General features: G+C 42.3%; 1 protein-coding gene across 1 annotated transcript in view; it reads left to right on the top strand.

The window, feature by feature from the left end:
* LOC126428194 (tubulin-specific chaperone D) overlaps nucleotides 1-26,492 on the top strand; it is a 195,790-nt gene that overhangs the window by 66,999 nt on the left and 102,299 nt on the right. Inside the window, exons 6-7 of the mRNA XM_050090110.1 lie at nucleotides 5,435-5,583; nucleotides 16,393-16,622. Of these exons, the coding sequence (XP_049946067.1) occupies nucleotides 5,435-5,583; nucleotides 16,393-16,622 (379 nt within the window). The remainder of the gene's footprint in view (nucleotides 1-5,434; nucleotides 5,584-16,392; nucleotides 16,623-26,492) is intronic.

The following is a 26,492-nucleotide window of genomic DNA, read 5'->3' as shown; positions in this document are numbered from 1 at the left end:
CAGAAAGGCCTGTACAGGACCTACAATATGCGGTCATGCATTATCCTGCTGAAATGTAGGGTTTCGCAGGGATTGAATGAAGGGTAGAGCCACGGGTCGTAACACATCTGAAATGCAACGCCCACTGTTCAAAGTGCCGTCAATGTGAACAAGATGTGACCACGACGTGTAACCAATGGCACCCCATACTATCACGCCGGGTGGTACGCCAGTATGAGGATGACGAATACACGCTTGCAATGTGCTTTCAGCATGATGTCGCCAAACACGGATGCGACCATCATGATGCTGTAAACAGAACCTGGATTCGTCTGAAAAAATGACGTTTTGCCATTTATGCACCCAGGTTCGTCGTTGACTACACCATTGCAGGCACTCCTGTCTGTGATGCGGCCTCAAGGGTAACTGCAGCTTAGGTCTCCAAGCTGATAGTCCATGCTGCTGCAAACATCGTCGAACTGTTCGTGCAGGTGGTTGTTGTCTTGCAAACATCCCCATCTGTTGACTCAGGGATCGAGACGTTGTTGCACAATCCATTACAGCCATGCAGTTAAGATGCCTGTCCTCTCAACTGCTAGTGATACGAGGCCATTGGGATCCAGCATGGCGTACTGTATTACCCTCCTGAACCCACCGATTCCGTATTCTGGTAACAGTCATTGGATCTCGTCCAACGCGATCAGCAATGTCACAATACGATAAACCGCAATCGCGATAGGCTACAATCCGACCTTTATCAAAGTCGTAAAAGTGATGGTACGCATTTCTCCTCCTTACATGAGGCATCACAACAACGTTTTGCCAGGCGACGCCGATCAACTGCTGTTTGTGTATGAGAAATCGGTTGGAAACTTTCCTCATATCAGCACGTTGTAGGTGTCGCCACCAGCGCCAACTTTGTGTGAATGCACTGAAAAGCTAATCATTTGCATATCACAGCATCTTCTTCCTGTCGGTTAAATTTCTTGTCTGTAGCACGTCATCTTCGCGGTGAAAGCAATTTTTATGGCCAGTAGTGTAGATAACACTGCCTGCTGGTGTGCAAGACTTTGCAGAAATACCATATGGTGTAAAACGAATAGGTACCTAGACAAATACAAAAACTGGATGACCAAATGGAGAGTATGACCTAACCTCCACACAAATACAATTCATGTTATTCCAACACAGTAACTTAACAAAAAAGTCAACGAAGATGCACAGACATAGAACTCAGACTCTTGAACGAACTTCTACAATTTAATGACATAAGGTATCTCATTATGTTGAAACTCTTAAACCTAAAGACACATCTCCAATACTTGCTGAGCGAGATGAGAAAATGTCAAAACCTAATGAGACAAATAGAAGGATTACTGTATGGCTGCTACACCAGGACAGCTATATATGCCCATACAGGACCCTCATTAGACCCATCTACGAATGCACTGCTGCTCCTCTAGGAGGCCTATCCAGAAAAGTGACAGAAAAAGTTTACTTCACAGAGAGAAAATTGCCGAGAAGTATGGCAAAACTTCCAACCCTCACCCCAAACAGTGATGTCTACACAATAACAGCAACAGTTCCTCTTCAGATGAGACTTACAAAACTGATGGTAAGATACGGAAACCACATCAACAGACCAGACGAAATGCTTACTAACTACCAAACCACTAATGACTGGGTGACCCAGGTTTTTACACATGTGTAGACGCATGCTCGCGAAAACACACAGAGAGACACACACACACACACACACACACACACACACACACACACACACACACACACACACACAGAGAGAGAGAGAGAGATAGAGAGAGAGAGAGAGAGTTTTGCACAAAACATTTCTAATGAATAGCCCTACCATGACCCAGCTGATACACCAAGAGACAATACTGACCCACCTAGACAACAGAGATCACAGATGACACAATGTAGTCTTACAATGGCCTCATGAGAGAAAAACTGGCAAAAAACTGGTCTAACAGTAAACTAAACATTAGGATTAAGAAAATGTGTAATACTCAGGTTCCAAATACTGTACCAACGGAAAAGAAGAACCTTTACACCTAGACATAGAATCTATAATAGCAACAATTTTCCAATAAAAGCCCAGCTTCTAAATACTTCTATGACAGGAAGAGAAGAGCCCGTGCACCTAGATTTTTTTTTCTTTTGTCACCATCATTATGATTGATTAAAACTATAAAGATAAATACACTCCTGGAAATGGAAAAAAGAACACATTGACACCAGTGTGTCAGACCCACCATACTTGCTCCGGACACTGCGAGAGGGCTGTACAAGCAATGATCACACGCACGGCACAGCGGACACACCAGGAACCGCGGTGTTGGCTGTCGAATGGCGCTAGCTGCGCAGCATTTGTGCACCGCCGCCGTCAGTGTCAGCCAGTTTGCCGTGGCATACGGAGCTCCATCGCAGTCTTTAACACTGGTAGCATGCCGCGACAGTGTGGACGTGAACCGTATGTGCAGTTAACGGACTTTGAGCGAGGGCGTATAGTGGGCATGCGGGAGGCCGGGTGGACGTACCGCCGAATTGCTCAACACGTGGGGCGTGAGGTCTCCACAGTACATCGATGTTGTCGCCAGTGGTCGGCGGAAGGTGCACGTGCCCGTCGACCTGGGACCGGACCGCAGCGACGCACGGATGCACGCCAAGACCGTAGGATCCTACGCAGTGCCGTAGGGGACCGCACCGCCACTTCCCAGCAAATTAGGGACACTGTTGCTCCTGGGGTATCGGCGAGGACCATTCGCAACCGTCTCCATGAAGCTGGGCTACGGTCCTGCACACCATTAGGCCGTCTTCCGCTCACGCCCCAACATCGTGCAGCCCGCCTCCAGTGGTGTCGCGACAGGCGTGAATGGAGGGACGAATGGAGACGTGTCGTCTTCAGTGATGAGAGTCGCTTCTGCCTTGGTGCCAATGATGGTCGTATGCGTGTTTGGCGCCGTGCAGGTGAGCGCCACAATCAGGACTGCATACAACTGAGGCACACAGGGCCAACACCCGGCATCATGGTGTGGGGAGCGATCTCCTACACTGGCCGTACACCACTGGTGATCGTCGAGGGGACACTGAATAGTGCACGGTACCTCCAAACCGTCATCGAACCCATCGTTCTACCATTCCTAGACCGGCAAGGGAACTTGCTGTTCCAACAGGACAATGCACGTCCGCATGTATCCCGTGCCACCCAACGTGCTCTAGAAGGTGTAAGTCAACTACCCTGGCCAGCAAGATCTCCGGATCTGTCCCCCATTGAGCATGTTTGGGACTGGATGAAGCGTCATCTCACGCGGTCTGCACGTCCAGCACGAACGCTGGTCCAACTGAGGCGCCAGGTGGAAATGGCATGGCAAGCCGTTCCACAGGACTACATCCAGCATCTCTACGATCGTCTCCATGGGAGAATAGCAGCCTGCATTGCTGCGAAAGGTGGATATACACTGTACTAGTGCCGACATTGTGCATGCTCTGTTGCCTGTGTCTATGTGCCTGTGGTTCTGTCAGTGTGATCATGTGATGTATCTGACCCAAGGAATGTGTCAATAAAGTATCCCCTTCCTGGGACAATGAATTCACGGTGTTCTTATTTCAATTTCCAGGAGTGTAATTTTTTATTTTATTATTATTTTTTCTCTTTTTTTCCAACTCATATAAAACCACATTGAAACCCTATAAATGTATTGGTATGTAATTCAGATGATGATAAAAAGTGTGTATAAATAAAATAAATTGTAACCATCTGGCTGGAGAAAGGCAAGCCAGATAAACATTAGAGCAGCCTGCCTTTTCCCTTAAGGAAAGCAAGAGATGCCAGGTGCCAGATGTGTGGAAAATTCTCAATTTAACATCTACGTCCATTTCTCATAGCAGAACTGAAGGCAGTTTACTTACCTCTTGTCTTGTAAAGATGACTCATTGTCTTCTCTCTGATGGGTTTCTTCTCTGCTGGCCTCAGACTCTAAAATGCGTGCATAAATGGTGCATAACGGAAAGGAAAAATCTCAGTGTTACTATAGAGAGAATTGTGAAATATTGGGATGCCACCTGGTTTTATTTTTATTGATAAACACAGCAAAATCAAGAAAATGATTTCTAGAGCCAGTCTAATATTAATGTTCGCAGCAAAATTACCAGATAGTAATCATTATTTCTCGAGCACTGTAAAAAGTCATGGAAAATACTTGACACTGTCTTAAGGATAACCTGAGGTTGCGCATTGGCATTTCCCAAGGCAGCTTTTAACAAACTGTTCTCCTTATATGCAATATCGCACTTCACACACAGTCTTGCTTGTTGCCTCTTTGAAAACTTATTGAACTATCTTAGCTGTTTGGCGCCTGTCTGCTCAGGGCACAATTGTGATTGGTTGATTCTGACCACTGATGATTATCAACATTAAGTGCAGTTTTCAACTAGTTTATAAGTGTGAATTAAGATTTCTTGAAATTATTGTTAACGAGTTATCACTGTGGGGAATGTTAATGTGTATAAACAGAAAATTTAAGTAATGAAAGATACACTTATTTGTGCCAAGCCTCATAGGTGAATCACCACTGTTTCCATATGTTCTAGCATGATATGGCTTCTACCTGTCCTATTGTTCTCGCACTCTGAGACCACCTGTCATTTAGTCAGATGGGTAGTTCTAATGATCCTAACTTCTTGCTAGCTTACAACAATGTGAATCTATTAAAATGTAATAATAAAATGTAATAAATATAGGCAGATATGTGGCATGAACAGTACAGTGTAGCTTACAAAACCATAGTTTCATGAATACTTGAATATTGCATGTTAGTCTGGGAACTCTGCCACAAAGGATTGATAGAGGAAGTAGAGAAGATCCAAAGAATAGCAGCACACGCCACCACAGCTTTACACAGTAAGCATGAAAGCACAGTGGAGATGCTTATCCAATTCTGGTGGCAGACACTAAAAGAGAGGCATTGTGGATCACAGTGTGGTTACTGTTAAAATTTTAAGAACATGTATTTGTAAAGAAACAACCGATACATTGCTTCCTTCCATGTGTGTCTTGTGAAAAGACCACAAAGTTAAAATCAGAGAGATTAGAGTTCACATGGAGGCCTACAGATAATCGTTCTCCCCCGAACCGTTTCTGACTGGGACAGGAAAGGAGAGGGAAGCGGCATATACACTTGTTCTCGACAAGACGTGGTGGAGTGTACCTCTGGGACTACAATCATTGTTTCCCCTTCTCCTTAACATTCACAAATGGATAGTGCAAAGAACAACTGTCAAAAAATAAAGTGGTATACAAAGTACCTACGTCACGCAATGTACGGTGCCTTTAGATTCGGTTTACTACTTTATTGTTTCCTGTAATAATCAGCATTTAAAATAGCACATAACTTATCTGTGATTAATGTTACTGATTCAGAGTTTTACTGTGCAGATGGTCAGCAGCAAAGGGCATCGGACGTGTAACTGGCCGCCTTCCGAGGGACCTCGCAGATGAGGTCCTTTGCTCTGTCCTGGAGCTGTTCAGCCCGCGAGAGCTGCACAGCGCTTGGCACGGGGGTTGCCTCGCACTCGCAGAGCTCGGTGAGTTCTATGTCCTGTCGGTCAGAGTGAAGAAACTGTGTTAATACTTAGCTCGTCCATTCTTGACATTATTCACCACTGTGATTGGAGTAAATACAGCCAGTCATGATTTATTGGTTTAATCCCCTGGTCTATTTTTGATTAAAACTCATTGGTCAAACATTGGAGTGGAACCAAAGCAAGACCCCCTAGTAGTTGCACAGTCGATTTTTGTCACAATTTTCATAGCCAAACAAAGAGTTGGAAATGGACAAATAAGGTATCAAATTGACCACCTTGAGCTGAAAAAAAGAGTGGTTTGAAAGTAATCAGGGTAATTAAAAAAAGGAAAACCAGTGGTCATATGTTTTATGAAATGATTTGTCTAAGAGTAAAATATAAAATAGATTACAGAAACATTTGTTGTGTGTTTGAATGTTACTCAAAACTGTGTACGGCAGATGAGACTGCATGATCTACATAACTCACCAGACAATATCATGTACTACTCTTTACAGTTCCAAACTAAACCTTGAACTTTTATTTCTCAGTCGCCACCGTGATTTGCTTTACATGACTTTGAACATCATTCAGAGGTATGTCAAATGTTTCTCTAATCTAGTTCATTTCTTACTTTTAGCCGAATCATTTCACAAAACATTTGACCATTTTTTCACGTTTCAAAAATAAAAGCTCAAAATATGATTTTCAGTATCAGATCTTCCTACATCTCTGTTTTTATGTGAACTTGGCGCGAAACACTTAGCGTAATAAGCTTGGATGAATCAACTTCTGATTCTCACCTGGCCTAACGTGGAGACAAAGAGAATAGCATGGAAGAAAATCTAGAAATACTACATTTTGCTGAGAAAACAAAGAATTTGTTGGAAGAAATGGTTCAAATGGCTCTGAGCACTATGGGACTCAACTTCTGAGGTCATTAGTCCCCTAGAACTTAGAACTAGTTAAACCTAACTAACCTAAGGACATCACACACATCCATGCCCGAGGCAGGATTCGAACCTGCGACCGTAGCGGTCTCACGGTTCCAGACTGCAGCGCCTAGAACTGGACGGCCACTTCAGCCAGCTGTTGGAAGAAATACAAATATGAACCACATTCACGAAAAACCTGACTGAAAGCTGAATTACTAGCTAGAGTTAAGAAACTGAATGTTCCCAAAAAATTTCATCCAAATGTAATATCGTACTGTTTGGGGATAACATCTACTGCCATAGTTAGCTTAGCAGCTTTACTGTAAAAAATCCCTTTATTTGACAAGTCACTACTTTTTCAAATTAAATGTGTAGGTTTCCATCACAATCTCGGCTAAGAACAAAAATCATAGCTGTAGAAGCGTTCCTCTATTTTATTATATTGTTCTTTGCGACTGCCAATCAAATCAGTAGCTGTCTGACATCACCTTTAAACACATGTCTAACATCTTGTCTTCAGTCTAACACATGGTTTAGCATATCACATACAAATAATACTGACTCCTATGCCATACTGTGTACAGTAGAATTTTTCCTCGAGTAAATAAAAGGTAAAGGCTTTGTGTATAATGTAAAACCTATTTGTAAACCAGATAATCATGAACATTCTGTTACTGGATAGAACAAGACTGTGAAATTTGTACAAGAAATCCTTACTTCCGTCTGACAGTGGGCTCAGGTCTGAAACTAGCTATGGTGAAATAAATCATTCATTTATAAAGTGTGGATAGCTGCAGGTATTCCTTCATTCATAATGAAATTTATGATAATATTCTTCTCTGGTGTGCAGCCAGATCATAACGTCATCTTGACACAATATTTCAGCGGTCGATCTGGCTGCCATCTTCAGGTGAAAGTGCTGGTCCACGATCTCGCCGAAACTGACTTCTCAGCGTAAGCGGCGGGCGGCCCCTATATAGGCCGCAGAAGGCCCACAACACATGCGCGAAAAGGTGTCATAACTGCCCTCTAGCACAAGTAAACATACAGCACCCCAGTGGTGGAAACAGGTGAAATCGAGATATCGCTGTCAAGAATTAAAAATTAAAAAATTAAAAATTATTCCGACAATTGAAACACAGACCGCTGTTTTTTAATGTCTGATAACACCGGGTACCAAGTCTTACTTAAAAGGTAACCCTTGTCTCTATTAATAAGATTATCAGATAATCGAATCTCTATGGATTCTTTTAAAACACAGTCCCAATAGCGAGATGCAGGGGCTACCATTTGTGTCTCATCATACAGCATTCTATGTCCCTCGACGAGACAGTGCTCCACAACTGCAGATTTCTCAGGCAGCAGCAACCATGTGTGCCGCTGGTGCTCAACACATCGGTCATGAATGGTCCGGATTGTCAGACCAGTATAAACCTTCCCAAAGTGGCAAGGGATCTTGTACACACCAGGCTTCCTCAAACCCAAGTCATTCTTAACTGAGCCAAGAAGCACTCTAATCTTGGCTGGCGGACGAAAAATACTTTTGATATATCTTTTAAGAATTCTTCCTATTTTCGAGGAAATGCTCCCAGCAAAAGGTAGAAAACCCACCAATTTGCAGGTATCTTCTGGTGGTTCAGGCGAAGGTCCAAACTGGAAAGCACGACGGATCTGTTTATCCAATAGCCATTCTCCTTGAACACAACTTTAAGATGGTCCACTTCTTGTGTCAAGCTTTCTCCATCTGAAATGGCATAAGCGAGAAGAGCTTAGGATGACTTGGGTTTGAGGAAGCCCGATGTGTACATGATACCTTGCCACTGTGGTAAGGCTTATATTGATCAGACAATCCGGACCATTCATGACCGATGTGTTGAGCACCAGCGGCACACATGGTTGCAGCTGCCTGAGAAATCTGCAGTGACAGAACACTGTCTCACCAAGGGACATAGAATGCTGTATGACGAGACACAAATGGTTGCCTCTGCATCTCACTATTGGGACTGTGTTTTAAAAGAATCCATAGAGACTCGATTATCTGATAATCTTATTAGTAGAGACAAGGGTTACCTTTTAAGTAAGACTTGGTACCCGGTGTTATCAGACATTAAAAAACAACGGTATGTGTTTCAATTGTCGGAATAATTTTTAATTTTTTAATTTTTAAATTTTGATAGCAATATCTTGATTTCACCTGTTTCCACCACTGGGGTGCTGTATGTTTACTTGCGCTAGAGGGCAATTAGGGCATCTTCTCGCGCACGCATTGTGGGCCTTCTGCAGCCTATATAGGGGCCGCCCACCGCTTGCGCTGAGAGTTCCGGCAAGATCGTGTACCAACACTTTCACCTGAAGATGGCGGCCAGATGGACCGCTGAAATATTGTGTCAAGATGATGTTATGATCCCGGTGCACACCCGAGAAGAATATTATCAATTATTACACCGGGAAAGCCTTCGTAGTCACAATGAGATTTATGTTTGTAGAGGAACATTTTCAGAGTGGTAAATACAGAAATATATAACAAACCAATATCATAACACTTTTTCTTCATGACAATGAAAAACAAGCTTTATCACATATAAATTTTGAGCTTAAATGTGAAGAGACCTTTGACATATCACACACCAATGCTTTTTACATTCTATGATGTTTTCTGGGGCTTATTAGTCCCATTAACTACAAATATACAAACCAGCAAAATTTCTGAGGAGTGTTGTAGTATTGTTTCAAAACAATGTCTGTATTCTGTTAATAGATAAGGAAACACAATCACCCATGTAAGAGGTTCTTAGAGTGAAGAAGATGGTGATTTGATTTCATATTTGTGAAATAGTTGCTCTGTGTCAGCTATAAACTCTGCCCTACTTGACCACTCGCAGCCTTCTCCATATCCAGCTTGTGATTGAGAGTATTTTTCCAAGTTCTATAAACTTCTTGCTACACGGTAGCACTAGACCGATGTGGGGTATAGATATCCCAACACTCAAAACTGCATATTACTTTAGTAGGACATCCATTGATGAGCCAAAATATTGTGACCAGGTACTTATTAGTGCGTTGGTCCACCTTTGGAACTCAGTGCGGCAGCGATTCTGTGTCGTGTGGGTTCGAAACATCTTCGGTAAATTTTCAGAGGTATTTGGCACCAGATGCAATTTCCACAAAATTACGCACTGGTGCTTTGTGGACACAGAGCTAGCACCTGACAATGTCTCAGATGCGTTCCACTTGTTTTAGTTCAGGCAAATCTGGTGACCAAGATTATCAGTGTGAGCGCACTATCATGTTCCTCAAACCACAATAGTGTGATTCTGGGCTTTGTACGGCCTTGGGACCCTGTGTTCTTGAGATGTGGATTGGTAAGTGCTGCCAGTCCTCTGTCACTGTAAGCTCTGGGCAGGCTTCAGTGACCACTGTGTGGCATGGCAGTGGAATGTTGTGTGTCACAGGGAACTGGGAATTTGGCTTTGCCCAGATCATGTGGATGCAAAAAGCCTCTATAAAAACCACTCAATCTCAAGGTGTGCTGTGTGATGATGAGATGCATAGCTGTTGAGGTGGAACAATTGTTAGCTGGTAACCTCTGGAAAACTTGCCGCATCTCAGGTGTATAAGGCTTACCAAGGCTCGCGGGGCTCTGTGTAGGTGGACTTTTATTTCCTTAGCTGCTCTCGGGACTGAGATGAATACTTCGAAGTTTTCTCTTCCATGTCCCAGTGGAATGGGTGGGCTGCTGGTAGGTACCAACACCGAATCAAATAAGAGGACTTGTGTAACCAGTCCTCTGGACTCAGGGATATTACAGAATTCTGGTGTGTTCAGTAACAGAATGCTTGCTGCTGGGCAGATTCTGTTTTTATTGGTTAAACGAAAAGAGGGAAGTTCTGAAAAAGTGTTACCTTTTTACATACAAAATGGTTTTTAGGGGATTGCAGGTACTTTAAAAGCACTTAAGCTGTTATGAAATGGGACATTGCTGATGGAAGTATCAAGTTCCCAACAATGACAAACCTGCAGAAGGCCAAAACTTGGGGAATGACCTCCACACTACATTAAACTACAGTAAAGGCGTTGTGACTTGTAGAGAATGGTAGACATCCCCAAGGTATACCTTAAAGTTGAATGGGTCCAAGAAGGCATTGCAAGTATGCAGAATATTTTGAAAAGGGTGGAAAGTGATCAGATTAAATCAGACTTATTCATCTTTACTTTTAATAGCACAAAACTCTCGGAACATATTAAGGCAGATTTTCCTCGCATAACTGTGTGTCCCTGTGTCCTCAACCCAATGCGCTGTTTTAAATGCCAGAACTTTAGGCACGCCACCTTAGGGTGTAACAGTGAAGCCACTTGGGACAAATTTGACAAGGCCGACCATGATGGAGTTGGTTGCTCCTCCCCTCAGAAGTGTGTAAATTACTCTGGGGATCACCCTGTCTGCAGTAGTGACTGCAGTCTTTTCCTTGAAGAAAGGAAGGTACAGGAGATTAAAACATCGAAACGCATGCCATATGGTGAGACCAAGAGGATTTATAAAGTTGTGCAGCCTCCCACATTGACTGCATCTTTTTCTTCATCCCTTAAATAGCCAGTTTCTACAGCCAACTCTTCTACCCAAATGGAGGTTTCTGGTGTCAGCACTAGAACCTGTGTTTGTAGTGCACAAGTCAAGCTGCAGTTGCTTCAGAGCCCATAGCCCTCCTAAGAAAGTCATATAAAGCAACGGTTACCACTATTGCAGAGTTGCTGATACCTGCAAAAGCAGAGCTTGGTAAAAAATCCGGCATTGCCTCCACCGCCTCTGTGGTAGCTTGTACAAAGCCCTCCCAGACCAAAAAAGCAAATGGGAAGCTGATGTCATTCGACTTCACGTTCTGTTGCTTCTGCTGCAGAGCCGATGGACTGCGAAGTCTGCACGGGGCAACCATCTTGCCCCAAGGCTGCTTGTCATCCTGTTGCGGGCTCCCCACCCCAGTGGAAAGACAGGTGAAAGTGCAACCCCTACGATAAATGGTTCCCATACTACAGCGAAGCAGAAATGGGTTCAGGACTTGTGGAGGAACTGAAATATAGGCAAACCCCCTGTGATTGTGTTTACAGGAAACACATGTCAAAGCCACAGACACCCCTGTGCTATGGGGCTGTACCCTCCACCAAAATGATAGCCTGACTGGAGAAAGAGCCAAGGGAAGGGTTGCTGTGTTTGTAAATAACACTCACTGCTCCTCTGGTGCCTCCTTGATTACTGACCAACAAGCAATATCTGTTGCTGTTTGTGGGGATCATAAGATCGCATCTTCATCCTGTATTTACCTCTGCAGGATGCGGTGCACTCTGAGGCTCTCACAGTGCTTATAGCACAACTTCCACACCCATTTCTCCTGCTAGGTGATTTCAATGCCCATAATGTATTATGGGGTTCGACCTAGACTTCCCCCAGGAGTTGAGTTTTGGAGAACCTCATGATATCTCAGGAGCTGTGCATCATCAACACAGGCAGTCCCATTCATTTCACGCTGGTACTGGGTCGTCTTTAGCCATCACTACTTCGCATTGTGGATCCCGCTACTGGATGGAGAATTGCTTGCTGAAATGGATGGTCAGCAGAGCTAACTTGAAGCTGTTCAGCCAGCTGGCTGTGTCTGAACACTGTGACATCGTCTAGGAATGGGTGGTCTACATCGTGGAAGTGATCTGTCATGCTGCTGACTTATGCATCCCAAAGTCTTCAGGTCATCTTAGGAAGTGATCTGTACCTTGGTGGACTGATGAGCGCCGTTCAGCAATCTGGAACAGACATGCGGGTCTTCGACGGTTTAAATGCTGGCCAACAGCAGACAACCTCACACCCTTTCAAGCCGTAACAAACCTCGCAGCCTTTCAAGCTGCAAGAGCCAAGGCTCGACGTGTAATTAAGGAGAGCAGAAAATGGTTGTGGCTTGTGTTCCTGGACTTCACCAACTGTTCCACTTGTATGGGAAACTATCCGGATGATTTCTGGTAAACACATTCGTTTACCAATGTGCTGAAATGGGTGTCTCCAAACAATGTGTGGAGACAGTGCTCAGACAGTGGCACAGCATTTTGCAGTGATTACTGCCAGTGCCAGGCAGGATCCGGTATTTCGATGCTACTGTGCGACTGCAGAGTGGAGCAAGTTGGACTTGAGGTCCCACAATTCTGACCTGTACAACTGCCATTTCTCCATGCAGGAGCTGGAATCGGCACTGTCTGAGACTCGTCATACTGCACCTTTTCACGACACTATCCAGTACTGCATGCTTCAATACTCACCAGCACCATCAAAGGAAATCCTCCCCAAATGTTTTGGCCTTATATGGCAGACAGCCAACTTTCCCAACTCGTAGAGAGAAGCAATTCTGATTCTTCTCTTCAAACCTGGAAAGGATTGCGCATGGCTCAGTAGTTACCGGAGTGTCGCCTTAACGAGCTGTGTAGGAAAGACCCCGGAATGAATGGGTAACCATCATCTGGTGTGGCTGTTACAGATCAAGCAACTGCTTAGCTGCTCTCAGTGTGGATTCCTGAGAATTTGGGCCACTATCGACAACCTGACCTTACTAGAGGCGGCTATTCAACAGGTTTTCCTACGTAAACATCACTGTCTTGCTATATTCTTTGATATTGGCAAGGGGTACAGGACTACTTGGAGACACAATAATCTCGAGCAACTCCATCAATGGGGCTTTCATGGCCAACTCCACACTCTTGTATGGTCCTTCCCAAATAAATGCTTTTTTAGATCCCAAGTTGATGATGTGCTGTCAGACCATTTTGAGCAGTAGAATAGTGTTCCTCAGTGCAGTGCTTTAAGTGTTACCCTCTTTGCCATAGCCATAAACAGTATCACGTCTGTGATAAGGAGTCCTGTATAGTTCTTCTTATTTGTGGATGATTTTGCTATTTTTTGTTCCTCCTCCAGTCAATTTACAGTACAGAGGTTAGAGGAATGGACATAAAAGACAGGTTTCAGCTTTCTGCAGATAAACCTATGTATGTTCAGTTTAAAATTGTTCTCATCATATCTTTAATTTACCTGACATGCATATGAGGGACACCATTCTACAGTTTACAGACTCATCGAGGTTTATGGGCCTCATTTTTTACTACAAACTGTCATGGTTACCACACCTGAGGGACCTGAAAGCCAAACTCAGAAGGCACTGAATATTGTAAAGTGCCTTAGCCGCAGGTCCTTGGGAGCAGACAGTGTGCATCTGCTCCAGTTTTATAGGACTTTTGTGTGTTCATGGCTAGACTACGGATGCTCGGTGTATGGATCAGCGAGGCCATCTTTCTTTAAGATTACTGATGCTATCCACCATGAGGGAATTAGGTTAACTCCAGGTGCTTACATGACCAGTCCCATACCCAGCTCTCTGCTGAGGCTGGTGAATCACCACTTACTGTCCGACAAGAACAACTCATTGTGCATCAGGCATGTAAGTACCTCTTAGTTCTGATTTCACTTGCGTACCATATACTGTTGCTTGTCCACCTCTGGTACACCCCTTTTCTGCAAATGTTCACAAGCAACAATGGCTTTTGGGTTCCACGTGCATTGAGCGCTGGAGTCACTTTGTGTGGAGCGCGTGCAGCCCCAAATCCAAGTTTTTAATCAGCTGTCACCACGGTTGATGCAGACGTTCACTCCTGCATATGTTTTTAATATATTATTTTCTGCCATTTTAACTGAGCACCACAAGTCTACAGATGCCTTTACAGATGGGTCGAAACAAGGGACTATGTTGGTTACTCTGTTGTTTTTACCGATTGTGTCCTCAAGATCCAACTGCCTCGAGACTTAACTGTATTCAACACAGAACTGTGTGCAATCTTGCAGGCACTGGAGCAGATGAAACATGCATGGAATGCTAAATTCCTTGTCTGTTCCAATTCTCTGAGTGCTCTTCACTCTCGACAACATTTGTACCTGGCAGACAAAGTAGTCCAGAATATACAGGATGCCCTCCTCCAGCTGCAACAGTTGTGGAAGGAGGTGTCTTCCTGCTGAGAACCAGGGTACATGGGTACTGCAGGGAATGAAAGGGCAGGTGTTGCAGCCAAGGATGCGTGTAGTGATCCTCAGTTATTTCAGTGTGCTATTTCCATGTATGCTATCACCTCGCTGTTAAGGTACAGAGTCATGTGTCGATGGGAAGATGTGTGGCTGGAACTGACTGACAATGAGCTGCATCTAGTAAAGCCCACTATGTGGTTGCAGCGTACTTCCTTTCAGCCACAAAGACAGGATGAAGTTCTCCTTACCCATCTGCACATAGGCCACATTACTGTGACACATGGCTTCTTGCTCCAGTGAGAGAATCTTCCTGTGTGTGGTGCTTGTGGCATACAGATCACTGTGTGCCACATGTTACTAGACTGTGTTTTATTTTCAAACCAGGGGGCAGTGACAGATTTGCCAGCAGATCTGCCCTCTATTTTAAGTGATGTTGAAACAAATGTGGTTCATGTTTTACGGTTTTGTGATCTACCAACCTAAAATTTTAGGGAGATGTTCTTTATGTGATAACAGCGTGACTGCCCCCCATTTTTTTGCCTCGAGTGGTCAGCCAATAACATTTCCCTTTGCCTTTCGTTTTGATCTTCTGTGGTTTTACTTCTGTTTTAATTCCATGTATAGCACCTTTCACCCTTCTCTGATGTATTAAGGCCTGTGAGATAGAGTGATTGTTTGGTTTAACCTTAGTGGAGTGGCAGTGAGTGAATGAGTCTCATTTTATAGGTTTCCTCTAAACTGTATGATAAAGGGGTGCTGGTGGCTTTCAATAATGTTCATGTAGTCCACTGCTATAGTGGTGCTTTCAATTACTACCACAGGCCCCATTGGAGCTTAGGTGAATGTGTTTCACAGCATAATACTGCCTCCCCCCTCTTCCCCCCTGCTCTAACGTTCCCTCCCCTCCTCGCCCCTCCTCCCTCCTCCTCTTCCGTTCTCACACCTCCCTTCCCTCCTCCCTCCTCGTTCTTCCTCTCCTCCACCCCCCCCCCCCCTTTTCTCCCTGGCCTGTGTCTGTATAGCAGGGAGCAGTGCACGCTTTGGGCAGTTATCCAGACAAGACTGTTGACATAAGAAATATGATTTGGCCTGCCAGGCAAACATTTTCATTGAACCACACTGCAATCTCGATGGTCCAGCTGTCCATTGCAAAAATAATTGATAATGCTGTCGGGTCAGCATGGGAGCAATGAGGGATGGTGTGCTGCAGAGCTTCACTTTCAGCAGTGTGCGCTAAGCACTGTGGTCCGAAAAAGTTGTGCCTACACGTGCGGCATTCTGTGGCAGATCTGATGAAAAAGTACTTACAACTCTGGTGCCTGCACCAAAATTGTACTTTTTCGTCAGCTCTGTCACGGAAGGCTGCATGCTCTCCTTTGTAGACCAGGCAAGCCTCAACCTTCCACATTCTGTGGCAAGGCTCGGACATCCACCACTGTTTTACCTGCTTGTGGTTGCATTTCAAGATCAAAAATATTGAGAATTATTTAACAGTAATTAGCCATGCCAGTGATAGCGTAGTACTGGGAGGGTTGCATAAGCCAGACAGGCCTCAGCAGAGGGCTCAGGCGAAGAGTGTCCCATACGTTAGGGAAGGGAGAGAGGAGACTTTGCTAACTGTCTGTGTGCTTAGACAAAAGGGTGGCATCCCCAACAATGCATTCGGTGTTGGGGGCTAACAACCCACATCCCATAAACCACATTATTGAAGAAACAGAAGAAATATGAAAAAATAAAGAAATTAGTTTTACAGTCTACTATGACCTTTTTTTTTTTTTTTTTTTGTATTTTTTTTGAATGCTTATCCGAATGCCGGCGCAGACTAACGAGCCTAATATGCGGGGTTTTCAGGTCGCAGGGGCTTGCTGCTGCCTGCCCGCCTGCCCACTGTGGTGCCGGTTGTGCTGAAGGCTCTGACGTACGACGAGCCCTGTGGCAGTTCCTCTGTGGGGATCCACATACGGGATGCGGCCTGCTATGTGTGCTGGTCGTTTGCCCGTGCGTACGATCGAGACGTGCTCGCACCCTTTGTGAAGGACATTGCGGCGACGTTGCTTGTGGTTGCATCGTTTGACAGGGAGGTGAGTATCTCTAGTCAAATTTCTGCAAAAGTACACATTGAAGGTGTCGGAGAGACATAGTTATGAGCCACATGGAACTACGATTGAGATGCATCAGTTTAAAGTTTCACGGAAATCTAAAAATGTTTAATACATAATAGAAGCCTTCTTTGTCCTTCAAACACTTGCTTAATACTTGCAAAGTTTGTAGTGAAATAGTCTACTCTCATTATGCTATGTAATATTAATTTTAGATTTAGTGTAATTAAGATGTAATTAATAGTGCCTATATAGAGTATATCTCCCAGAAAATAATTTAAAACATAAAATATAAATTTGTAAGGATTTATTTTAACTTACTCTTACACAGTGACCAGTATTTATAATTTTTACACGTGTGTACATACATCGTAGGTGACAGAGAATAATAAGTTATTTTACACTGAGACCATTACATAGTCGCGCGGGATTAGCCGCGTGATGACCTTAGCAGTTAAGTCCATAAGATTTCACACACATTTGAACATTTGACCATTACATCAAGGAAGTCCCTCTACCTCATCATTGTTCATACTATTTGCAGCACATGACCAAAAGAAATCTTGATTTACTGCAGGTATGTGTGTAATAAGAGACAGTACAACACCAGTTTTTTTCTGACTAGTTAGAAGGGCTTTCTGTACTTTATTGGCAGCTGATACGGATCTGATTCAACAAACCTTCCTTTCCTCTCGATATGAATATCCACTGACGTGAAGGTGCTTATGTCTGAATAACAGTGCTTTACACTTATCTTGAAGGGATGCACAGACTCAAACTTAAACTGTATAGCTTCACTGAAATAAAGGCAATTTTCAGATGTGAATAGCATAAGTTCTCAGTCAGTGTCTTCAGGAATTCCAGACTTCTGAAGTCTTCTCTTTCCATTTTAGTCACTGTGAAATTTTTTGGACTATTGGTTTTATTACTTCTGCCCATTCATCTACCGTGTACAGTATTGTTTGTTTGTTTCTTGCATACACTTCATTGTGACCAAAATCACGTTTGCAAGGAGTCTGATGTGATCTACCACAGGGAAGTAATGCTGAACAGATTGAAATCTTGTGGTAGCAACAAGGGACCTCTCCAAAGCAATAATAGTCCAATTCTTTGCCTCTCCCTTGCAGTCATCTGATTATATGGAGATGTTTTGTTTGAGGATTAGTCATTTCTAAGTACAGTATAACTCTGCTTTTACATTACCGGAATTATCGTTTTCCCGCCATTTATGACATTTTCTGTTGGTCCCGTCAAATTTCCTGTGCCCACAATTTTTATTTGCACCTGATTTTGTGTCAACATATATATAATTTTCCCGCGATTTACGCATTACAATAAAAAGTTTGCGGAGAAAAAATGATGCTGGCATGATGTTGGCCATCCAGTAGCATTTACAAATATTATGTGGTTAAGTTTATTGACACCATGGCACTCTACTCAGCAGATTTGAAACAGTAAACGTGTAAAAGTTGGAACAATTTGTGCTCTCTCTCCCGCCACTGCCAACCTCTGCTTGGCGTGGTGGCTGATATGAGTAAGTAGGTTCATTCGAATAAAGATATCATGACCAATCACAACCACTTCCAAACTATCTCTACTGTGCAAATGCAGTCTTGTGATTGTTGTGATCATCGTGACACCTTTGTCGAGCCATATTTAGCGTGTTCCTGCATATGGCCATTTGGCGCGGTAGTTGACACCATCATTCAATTTGCGCCAGTAATGTATTTTATTCATGCTGAGCAAAACGTGTTTTGAGAATTTATTCTTGTTGTCAAGTGCAGTATTTAGATATGTATTTCTTGTGATGTTACACAAACAAACAATGTGAGTGATAGTGTGTGTGTGTGTGTGTGTGTGTGTGTGTGTGTGTTTTTCTACATAGCTGACAAGGCACAGTACCTGATAACCACAAAAAGACGACTAAAGTGCAAGAGATGCAGAATAACACATATTCAACCACCATACAAAATACTTATTTACATATTTGCACTTGACAATGATAAAAAATTCTTGAAAGGCGTCATGCTACACATGAAAAAATACTTAACTAGTGCAGTATTTCATTATTTAAATAATGAATGACAGCTGCAGGCTTTCAAGAACATCGATTATGACATATGAAATGGATTCAAACGTTTCTACTTCCCAACAGTTATCAGTTCCAGTTACATCAGCAGTTTTTATTCTATAATAAACCATCATTAGATAATAAACAAGACCGTGACAAGTCTTTTGATGCCTGTTATGTACATATATGATACATAAAGTGCAAGGGAGTATCCTATACATAACTTTTACAACTTAAAACATTATTTCCCACATTTTACATATTCCCGCATTTTATACCATTTTTTTGAAGTCCCTTGAAAAGTGTAAAAGTGGGATTTTGACTGTACTTTAACGAGCAGCTCCCAAAGTCATCTGAACCCCTCCCTCTACCTTTTTCGCTACACAGAAACATATAACCCTTATTTGATCTGCAGTTGTGGATACCATAATTGTATGTATATATTTTCCTATTGTAAAATGCTGGACCAACTGGTAGTTTAGGTTGGGGAACAATCGCTGCATGTCCATTGCTGTCACATGGCGCCCGTTCGAGTTCTCTTAACCTGTGCAGTTAAAGACACAATCATATTTTGTCCACTGGCAGCCTTTATGACATGCAGTTCATAACCTGCTTTTATTTGCAGCATGAGTAGTTATCACGAAATAAGGATGCAATTGTGAGATAACATTCCAAATACATTTTGTTGGAGTTCTGCTGCCTACTCTAATGACTGTTATATTTTGGTATGAAATTGAGAAAATCCTTGACACCTTGTACAGCCTCATCTTGGAATTTATATTGGTAGTTTCCAAGTTTTCCAGAACAGGAAAAAAAAGAGTGTATATTCTCTTTCTAATACAAATGTTTCTACAGTATTCTATTTGAGTAAATGCCTAACATGATAGTACAGTGTATCATACAAACCTCTTTCATCTTCTTTTGGAATTGCAAAACCCTGCTTCATTTGCTGTTGTAAATTACTCACTCTTCCTGCATGATTCTGTAAGCCATGGACCCTTGTGAAATCTTCCTTGCAGATCATGACTTCCTTTGCACATAGCTTCGTGTTACATGAAAACATAACAGCCTTAGATGCCATTTCCTTGGTAGTCGTTTTTGGATAGCTGTGAAAGAAATTATGATAATAGAGAAAAAAATTGCAAGATATTAGACCTTCTGTATTTAAAAACTGAACAAACCTCCACTTTTTTAGTACCTTTTGTATGCAGCTCATCAAGTAAGTATTCTGGGTGTTAAAGTTTCATGTGTCCCAAAGTGAATGGAAAATGTTTTCTTCTTCCCCAAGTAGTTTTGTGTAGTGCTTATTTGAACAAGTACAGGAACTTCCTGTAGATGCTACATGAACAGTCTTGTTGGTTTTTGAAGACATATGCTGCTGAAAAATAGCGTTTCGTCAACATTTTGCATTAACTTTTTTCCTATTTACTCTACATATTTAAAGCTGTTTATATGAACAGGAAATTAGTCTCAGAATTTGTGTGAGATATAGTCATAAACCAACAAAAAATAGAATACCACCGAAATTGCTTTCATGAGACAAATATTTTTACAAGTCTGTTGCCATTAAAATTACATTGTGGCAGGAATAATCATTCATATAAATGTGCTCACAAAGTTTCATCATTAACACACAGGATGGTGGCCAAATGTGTCAGCAAGGTTAAGAGGAACAAAGTCACAAGCTACAGGACATTAGTCACCAGAAATAAAGCCGTTTAATTGTTTGTAGTGTATTGGTGTCATGCTCTTCTCAAATGAGAGGAAATGAATGCAGTCGAAGGAAACTAAAGAAACACACCTATTCTTTTGGCTTTAGAACTAAATGCCATTATCCATTCCTGTTATATAGTTTTAACTGTCACATCTTTTCTGTCCACTTTCAGTATGAGAGCATGAACCTTAAACAGACAAAGAGGCGTCAAAAGCTGCATTCTGAATGTATCCTGATACAATAAACCAGACAGTCCAGCACAAAAGCAGGGTTTGTTGTATGTTTAGTGATTTGATAAGTTTCTGTGGTCTTCATCCAGTGACATCGTGCATTGTTGTCGTGAATACTTACAATAATATCACTGCTGTCATGTTGATATAAATACGTCGACAAACACTTTGGTTCAAGTGATCGACCTTGTACTTCACTGTATTCGTGATGCATTGGTGAAAATTTCTGGTGCTGAAACCTGGGGAGGGAGCTTGTGGGCTACTATTGGGTGACACACTCCCACCTTCTTGTCACTAATGGAAGGTGGAGCTGCCGCAACACCTCAAAAGTTATGGCACCAATTGCATGCTGAACAGTAGGCACTACGTGGAAGATTATTACAATGGCCCTCTACTCTTATGACTGATAAGACAATTATTATGGCTCACGGTGCCTACTGTTGCTTTTAGGGAAGCATTAAGAAGTTCCTTGTCTTAACCAAAAAGATTGCAGAGTTGTGAGCATTTAATTCAAAAGTTTTTTCATTAATTGTTCATGTCATAGTCATTAACATCCCTGGCTATCAGTGAGTCATTTATTGTGAGCTGTTCCTTCATGTAGCCCAACTTTACGCACTTGTTACAGTGGAATATATGATGGTGTACTTAGCATATTATTAGAAAGCTAATAACAGCAATGTCTCTTGAAGATTTATAAGGCTAGTATCTGCAATTGAAGAATTTTAAGATGACACACCACTCCAGAATATTAAGTATTGCAGGGAACACTGGGAAGAAGCAGCTTGAAAACACTTCACACAATTCAACAATTAACTTGACAAGGCGAAACGTGTAATTTTCAAAGTCTGAGATGCTATCAAGAAAAAATTGTCTGTTTCTACTGTGACATTGTGTTTGAATGATCCAGTCTCATCTGTGGTTCTGATTTCTATGACAATTAAATTGCCCTCTATTAAGCTTGAACCTTTCTCTGGAGACACTGAGAGCTGGCCCAGATTTTGGGAACTGTTTGAAAGCTGTATTTATAGTAATGCTTTTGTGACTACTATTAATAAACACATGTTCTTAAGAGGATAACTTGAATGTGAGCCCAAACAACTGTTTGATGGCATTGCAGGGATTTCTTCGACTTATGATGACACTTGCTATACTCTTCAGGTAAGGTATGGAGACTGCAACCACATTATGCAGGGTCACTTAGACTACTTAGAACCATCTGAGTTGAATGTCTTCAATCAAGTAATAGAACATTGATAGAATACAATAGGCATATCCGAACTATGAAGTCATTGAGTGGAGATGTAAATGCCTGTGACAAGTATCACATGCCAAAAATTTTGCGCACTTTCCCCACAGACATTTGTCGGTGCTGAAGAATCTACATCAAGAGGGAGAAACTATCCCTAGATGACATACTGTGTTTAATGTAATTTTTAGCCAAAGAGATTTACAGTGCACTCACTGCACAAAAGGTATGCAAAGACACGGAATTCACAAGCACATTACCTGCTGCCACAGCTCTCCCCAATATTAATTCCAATCACGGGCATTCGAAGCACAATATCATATGTTCCATGAAGCTTTATTGCAGTTTTTGTGAATGTAGTGACCCCTGGGCACAAGACTGCAAGATAATAAAGGACACTCCAGAGCAGCTCAAGATGTTAAGAGCAAGAAATTTGTGTTTTCTCTGCCTCAATCAGGGCCACAGTGTCAATATTGTTTGGAAAAAGAAAGAGCAATCTGCTCTTACGGCACAATATACCCAATTGCAGACCAGCAGCGAGTAGTTTTGCCTCTCTTGAAAATTCACTATCATCTACTCAAGAACTTTCACATTGCTGAGAAATGTTTTGCTGCCTTTAGACAATGCAGAAATGATGGTCTAAGACATGTTTATGGTAATTTAATGCTGGACTATATTAAAAAAGACCACGTAGAGCTGGCTCCTACAGAAGAATCTACAAATTCATTTTATTTGTCTCAGCCTTCGGTCAGAATCTGTGTTTTGGAAGAATGATTCTCAGTAAGTCTCTGTATTGGCTGTAATTTCTATAGTTTTCTCGTCATGGTCATTATGTGAGATGGACGTTCGTCTAACTCTTCCTCGAAAGCTCTCTTTCGAAATTTCAATATTAAGACTCTCCGTGAAGCACAAAACCTCTCTTGTAATGTCCAACAATAGAGTTTGTTGAGCATCTCAGCAATGCTCCCATAGGATGCATCCCATACTGTAAACAGTACATAAGACTCAATTAAACAAGCACCTCATAAGCCACTTCCTTTGTGGATGAATTACATTTCCTTAAGATTCGTCCAATGAATCTCTGTTTGTTTTACATGGTCATTCCATTTAAGGTCACTCTAAATAGCTACTTCTATACATTTTACAGTAGATGCTGTTTCTAGCAGTTTATCACCAATAGTGTAGTTGTATGGTAGAGGCTTTATTTTCCTATGTATGTGCAATATGGTACATTTGTTTTTGCTCAGGGTGAACTTCCAGATCCTACCCTAGTCATTGATCGTCTGCAGGTCATTTTGCAAATCAGTACTGTCTTCTAGCATTGCTGCTTAGTTATAGACAACCACATCATCCACGAACAGTCTTAAATAGCGTCCAGTTCTTTTGGATCATTTATGTATGTTGTAAACAATAACAGTACTATCACACTTTCTTTGGGTACTCCAGAAATTACCTTTACATCTATCAATTTTTTTCCGTTAAGAGCAACTTGTTGAGTTCTATCTGTAAGGCACTCTTCAGTACAGTCGCAAATGTGGTTTTATGCTGGTTAAGCACATATTTTTTTCACTAGAAGGTGGTGTGGGAATGTATCAAATGCGTTCCTGAAGTCAGGGAACAGGGCATCCATTTGAGCACTGTTGTCTGTAGTGCTATGGATCTCACGGAGGAACAGAGTGAGCCATGTTTCACAAGCTCGCTGTTTCAGAAATCTACGAGGGTTAACTGAAAAGTAATGCCTCCACCTTCATAACTGTTCAACAGTTGGCATCATTGGTATGCAGCAGGTACTGCCTTGTTCCGTAGCCTCTTCTCTACAGCACCAGTTGGCGGGAAGCCTTAGCATTGAACGGTTGTGTTGTTACAGTGTAAAATATGGAACCCTGCGCAGACGGTCGATCAATGCGATTTAAGCAACGTGCTGTCATTGAATTCTTGATAGCAGAAGGTGTAACCCCAACGGAGATTCATCAGAGAATGACAGCAGTTTATGGTGATTGTGTTGATCTGAGTACTGTGTATCGTTGGGTGAGTAAGTGTAAAGATGTTGAGGTGGAAACATCTGACCTGCATGACAAACAAAAAGTTGGACTTCCTGTGACAGCAACCATCAAGTTTCACAAGCAAAATGTTGACAGATTGATTCAGGGTGATTGATGTATCACTCAGAGAAATTGCAAGCACAATCGGCATTTCACAAGAACGTGTGGGTCACATTAATGCTTTGCTTGGCTATCGTAAGATCTGTGCACGATGGGTACACAGGATGCTGATTCCTGAAATCATAGTGCACAGACTTAAAAAATTTGGCAGGAATTCCAAGAATGAAGGTGACACCTTTCTCCTTTCAATTGTGTCAGGAGAATGATGAAGACGTAGAGAGAACTGTGAGACTGTGGTTGCGGAAACAAAGCGTCGACTTCTTCCGTGACGGCTTCAGAAAACTTGTTCATCATTGGCAGAAATGTATCCAATTGGCTGGTGATAATGTAGAACAGTGCATATTTGTAATGAAAGATCACATGCTAAGGATTATTTCAGAGTTTCATTTATTAAAATATTCCCATACGAACCCAATTAATGAAGGTGGTGGCACTACTTTCATTCAACCCTCGTATGTTGATTTTCATAGAGGAGATTTTTGTCCTCCAAGAATGTCATTATCTTGAGCATTAAACATGTTCCATAATTCTACAGCAGATTGACATCAATGATATAAGTCAATAACTGTGTGCATCTGTCCTGTGCCCTTTCTTTAAAATGGGAATGACAAATGCTTTCTTCCAGTCACTAGGTAACCTTTGTTGCTCCAGCAGTCTACCGGGTGATCAAAAAGTCATACATTTGAAAACTGAATAAATCACGGAATAATGTAGATAGAGAGGTACAAATTGACACACATGCTTGGCATGACATGGGGTTTTATTAGAACCAAAAAAATATAAAAGTTCAAAAAATGTCCAACAGATGGCACTTCATCTGATCAGAATAGCAATAATTAGCGTAACAAAGTAAGACAAAGCAAAGATGATGTTCTTTACAGGAAATGCTCAATATGTCCACCATCTTTCCTCAACAATAGCTGTAGTCGAGGAATAATGTTGTGAACAACACTGTAAAGCATGTCCGGAGTTATGGTGAGGCATTGGCGTCAGATGTTGTCTTTCAGCATCCCTAGAGATGTCGGTCAATCACGATACACTTGCAACTTTAGGTAACCCCAAAGCCAAAATCGCACAGTCTGGGGACCTGGGAGGCCAAGCATGACGAAAGTGGCGGCTGAGCACCCAATCATCACCAAACGACACGCGCAAGAGATCTTTAACACATCTAGCAATATGGGATGGAGCACCATCCTGCATAAACATCGCACGTTCCAGCAGGTGTTTATCAGCCAGTCTGGGGATGATGCGATTCTGTAACATATCGGCGTACCTCTCACCCGTCACGGTAGCAGTTACAAAACCAGAATCCCGCATTTCCTCGAAGAAAAAAGGCCTGATAACGGTAGATGTGGTAAATCCAACCCATACCGTGACTTTCTCGTTGTGCAATGGAGTTTCCACGACAGTTCTAGGATTTTCGGTAGCCCAAATTCTGCAGTTGTGGGCGTTGACAGACCCTCGGAGCGTGAAATGAGCTTCGTTGGTCCACAACACGTTACTCAACCAATCGTCATCTTCCGCCATCTTTTGAAACGCTCACACCGCAAATGCCCTCCGCTTCACTAAATCACCAGGTAACAGTTCATGATGCTGATGGATTTTGTACAGATAGTATCGGAGGGTACGCCTCAGTGCCAACCAAACAGTTGTGTATGGAACGCCGGTGCGACGTGCGACTGCACGAGCACTGACTTCCCCATGCATAGACGAACCCGCTACAGTCTCCATTTCTTCTTGAACTGTCTCAGCAGCATTACGCCTTGTGCTCGGTCGGCCACTACGGGGTCTATCATCTAAACAACACATGGCTTCAAACTTCGAAATCATTCTCGCCACAGCTGCGTTTGTCAACGGACCTTTACCCGTCCGAATCCCCTTCCTATGGCGATAGGATCATAACACTGAACTAGCACATTCCCCATTCTGATAACACAGCTTCACTAAAAGCACCTTTTCAGGTAACGTCAACATGCTGCGACTACTGGCGCATCTGATTCTCTCTCTGATTACAGCTCCTTTTATACACTATTATCATGTGCAGTCACTGACATTTTGCTGTTCAGCGCCATCTGTCGGACATTTTGTGAAACTCCCCCTCCCCCCTCTAATAAAACACCATGTCATTTCAAGCATTTGTGTAAATTTTTACCTCTCTATCTACATTATTCTGTGGTTTATTAAGTTTTCAAATTTATACTGACATTTTGATAACCCGGTATAATAAACTGCAGCTAGAAGGGGAGAAAGCTATTTCACATAATCTTTGTAGGATCGTATAGGTATCTCATCTCGTCCTGGTGTCTTTCCACTAGTGAGTGATTGTAGTTTGTAATCTTACCCTACCACACATCACTGTTAAATTCACTGTCTTCGTATCTTCACTATTTTCAAAAGATTCGAGAGGTGTAAGATATACAAAATAATAA

This window comes from Schistocerca serialis, chromosome 12 (assembly GCF_023864345.2).
Source record: "Schistocerca serialis cubense isolate TAMUIC-IGC-003099 chromosome 12, iqSchSeri2.2, whole genome shotgun sequence".
In the NCBI taxonomy this organism is placed as follows: domain Eukaryota; kingdom Metazoa; phylum Arthropoda; class Insecta; order Orthoptera; family Acrididae; genus Schistocerca; species Schistocerca serialis.
The sequence above is the reverse complement of the archived record's forward strand: the minus strand, read 5'-3'. Positions and strand labels throughout refer to the sequence as shown.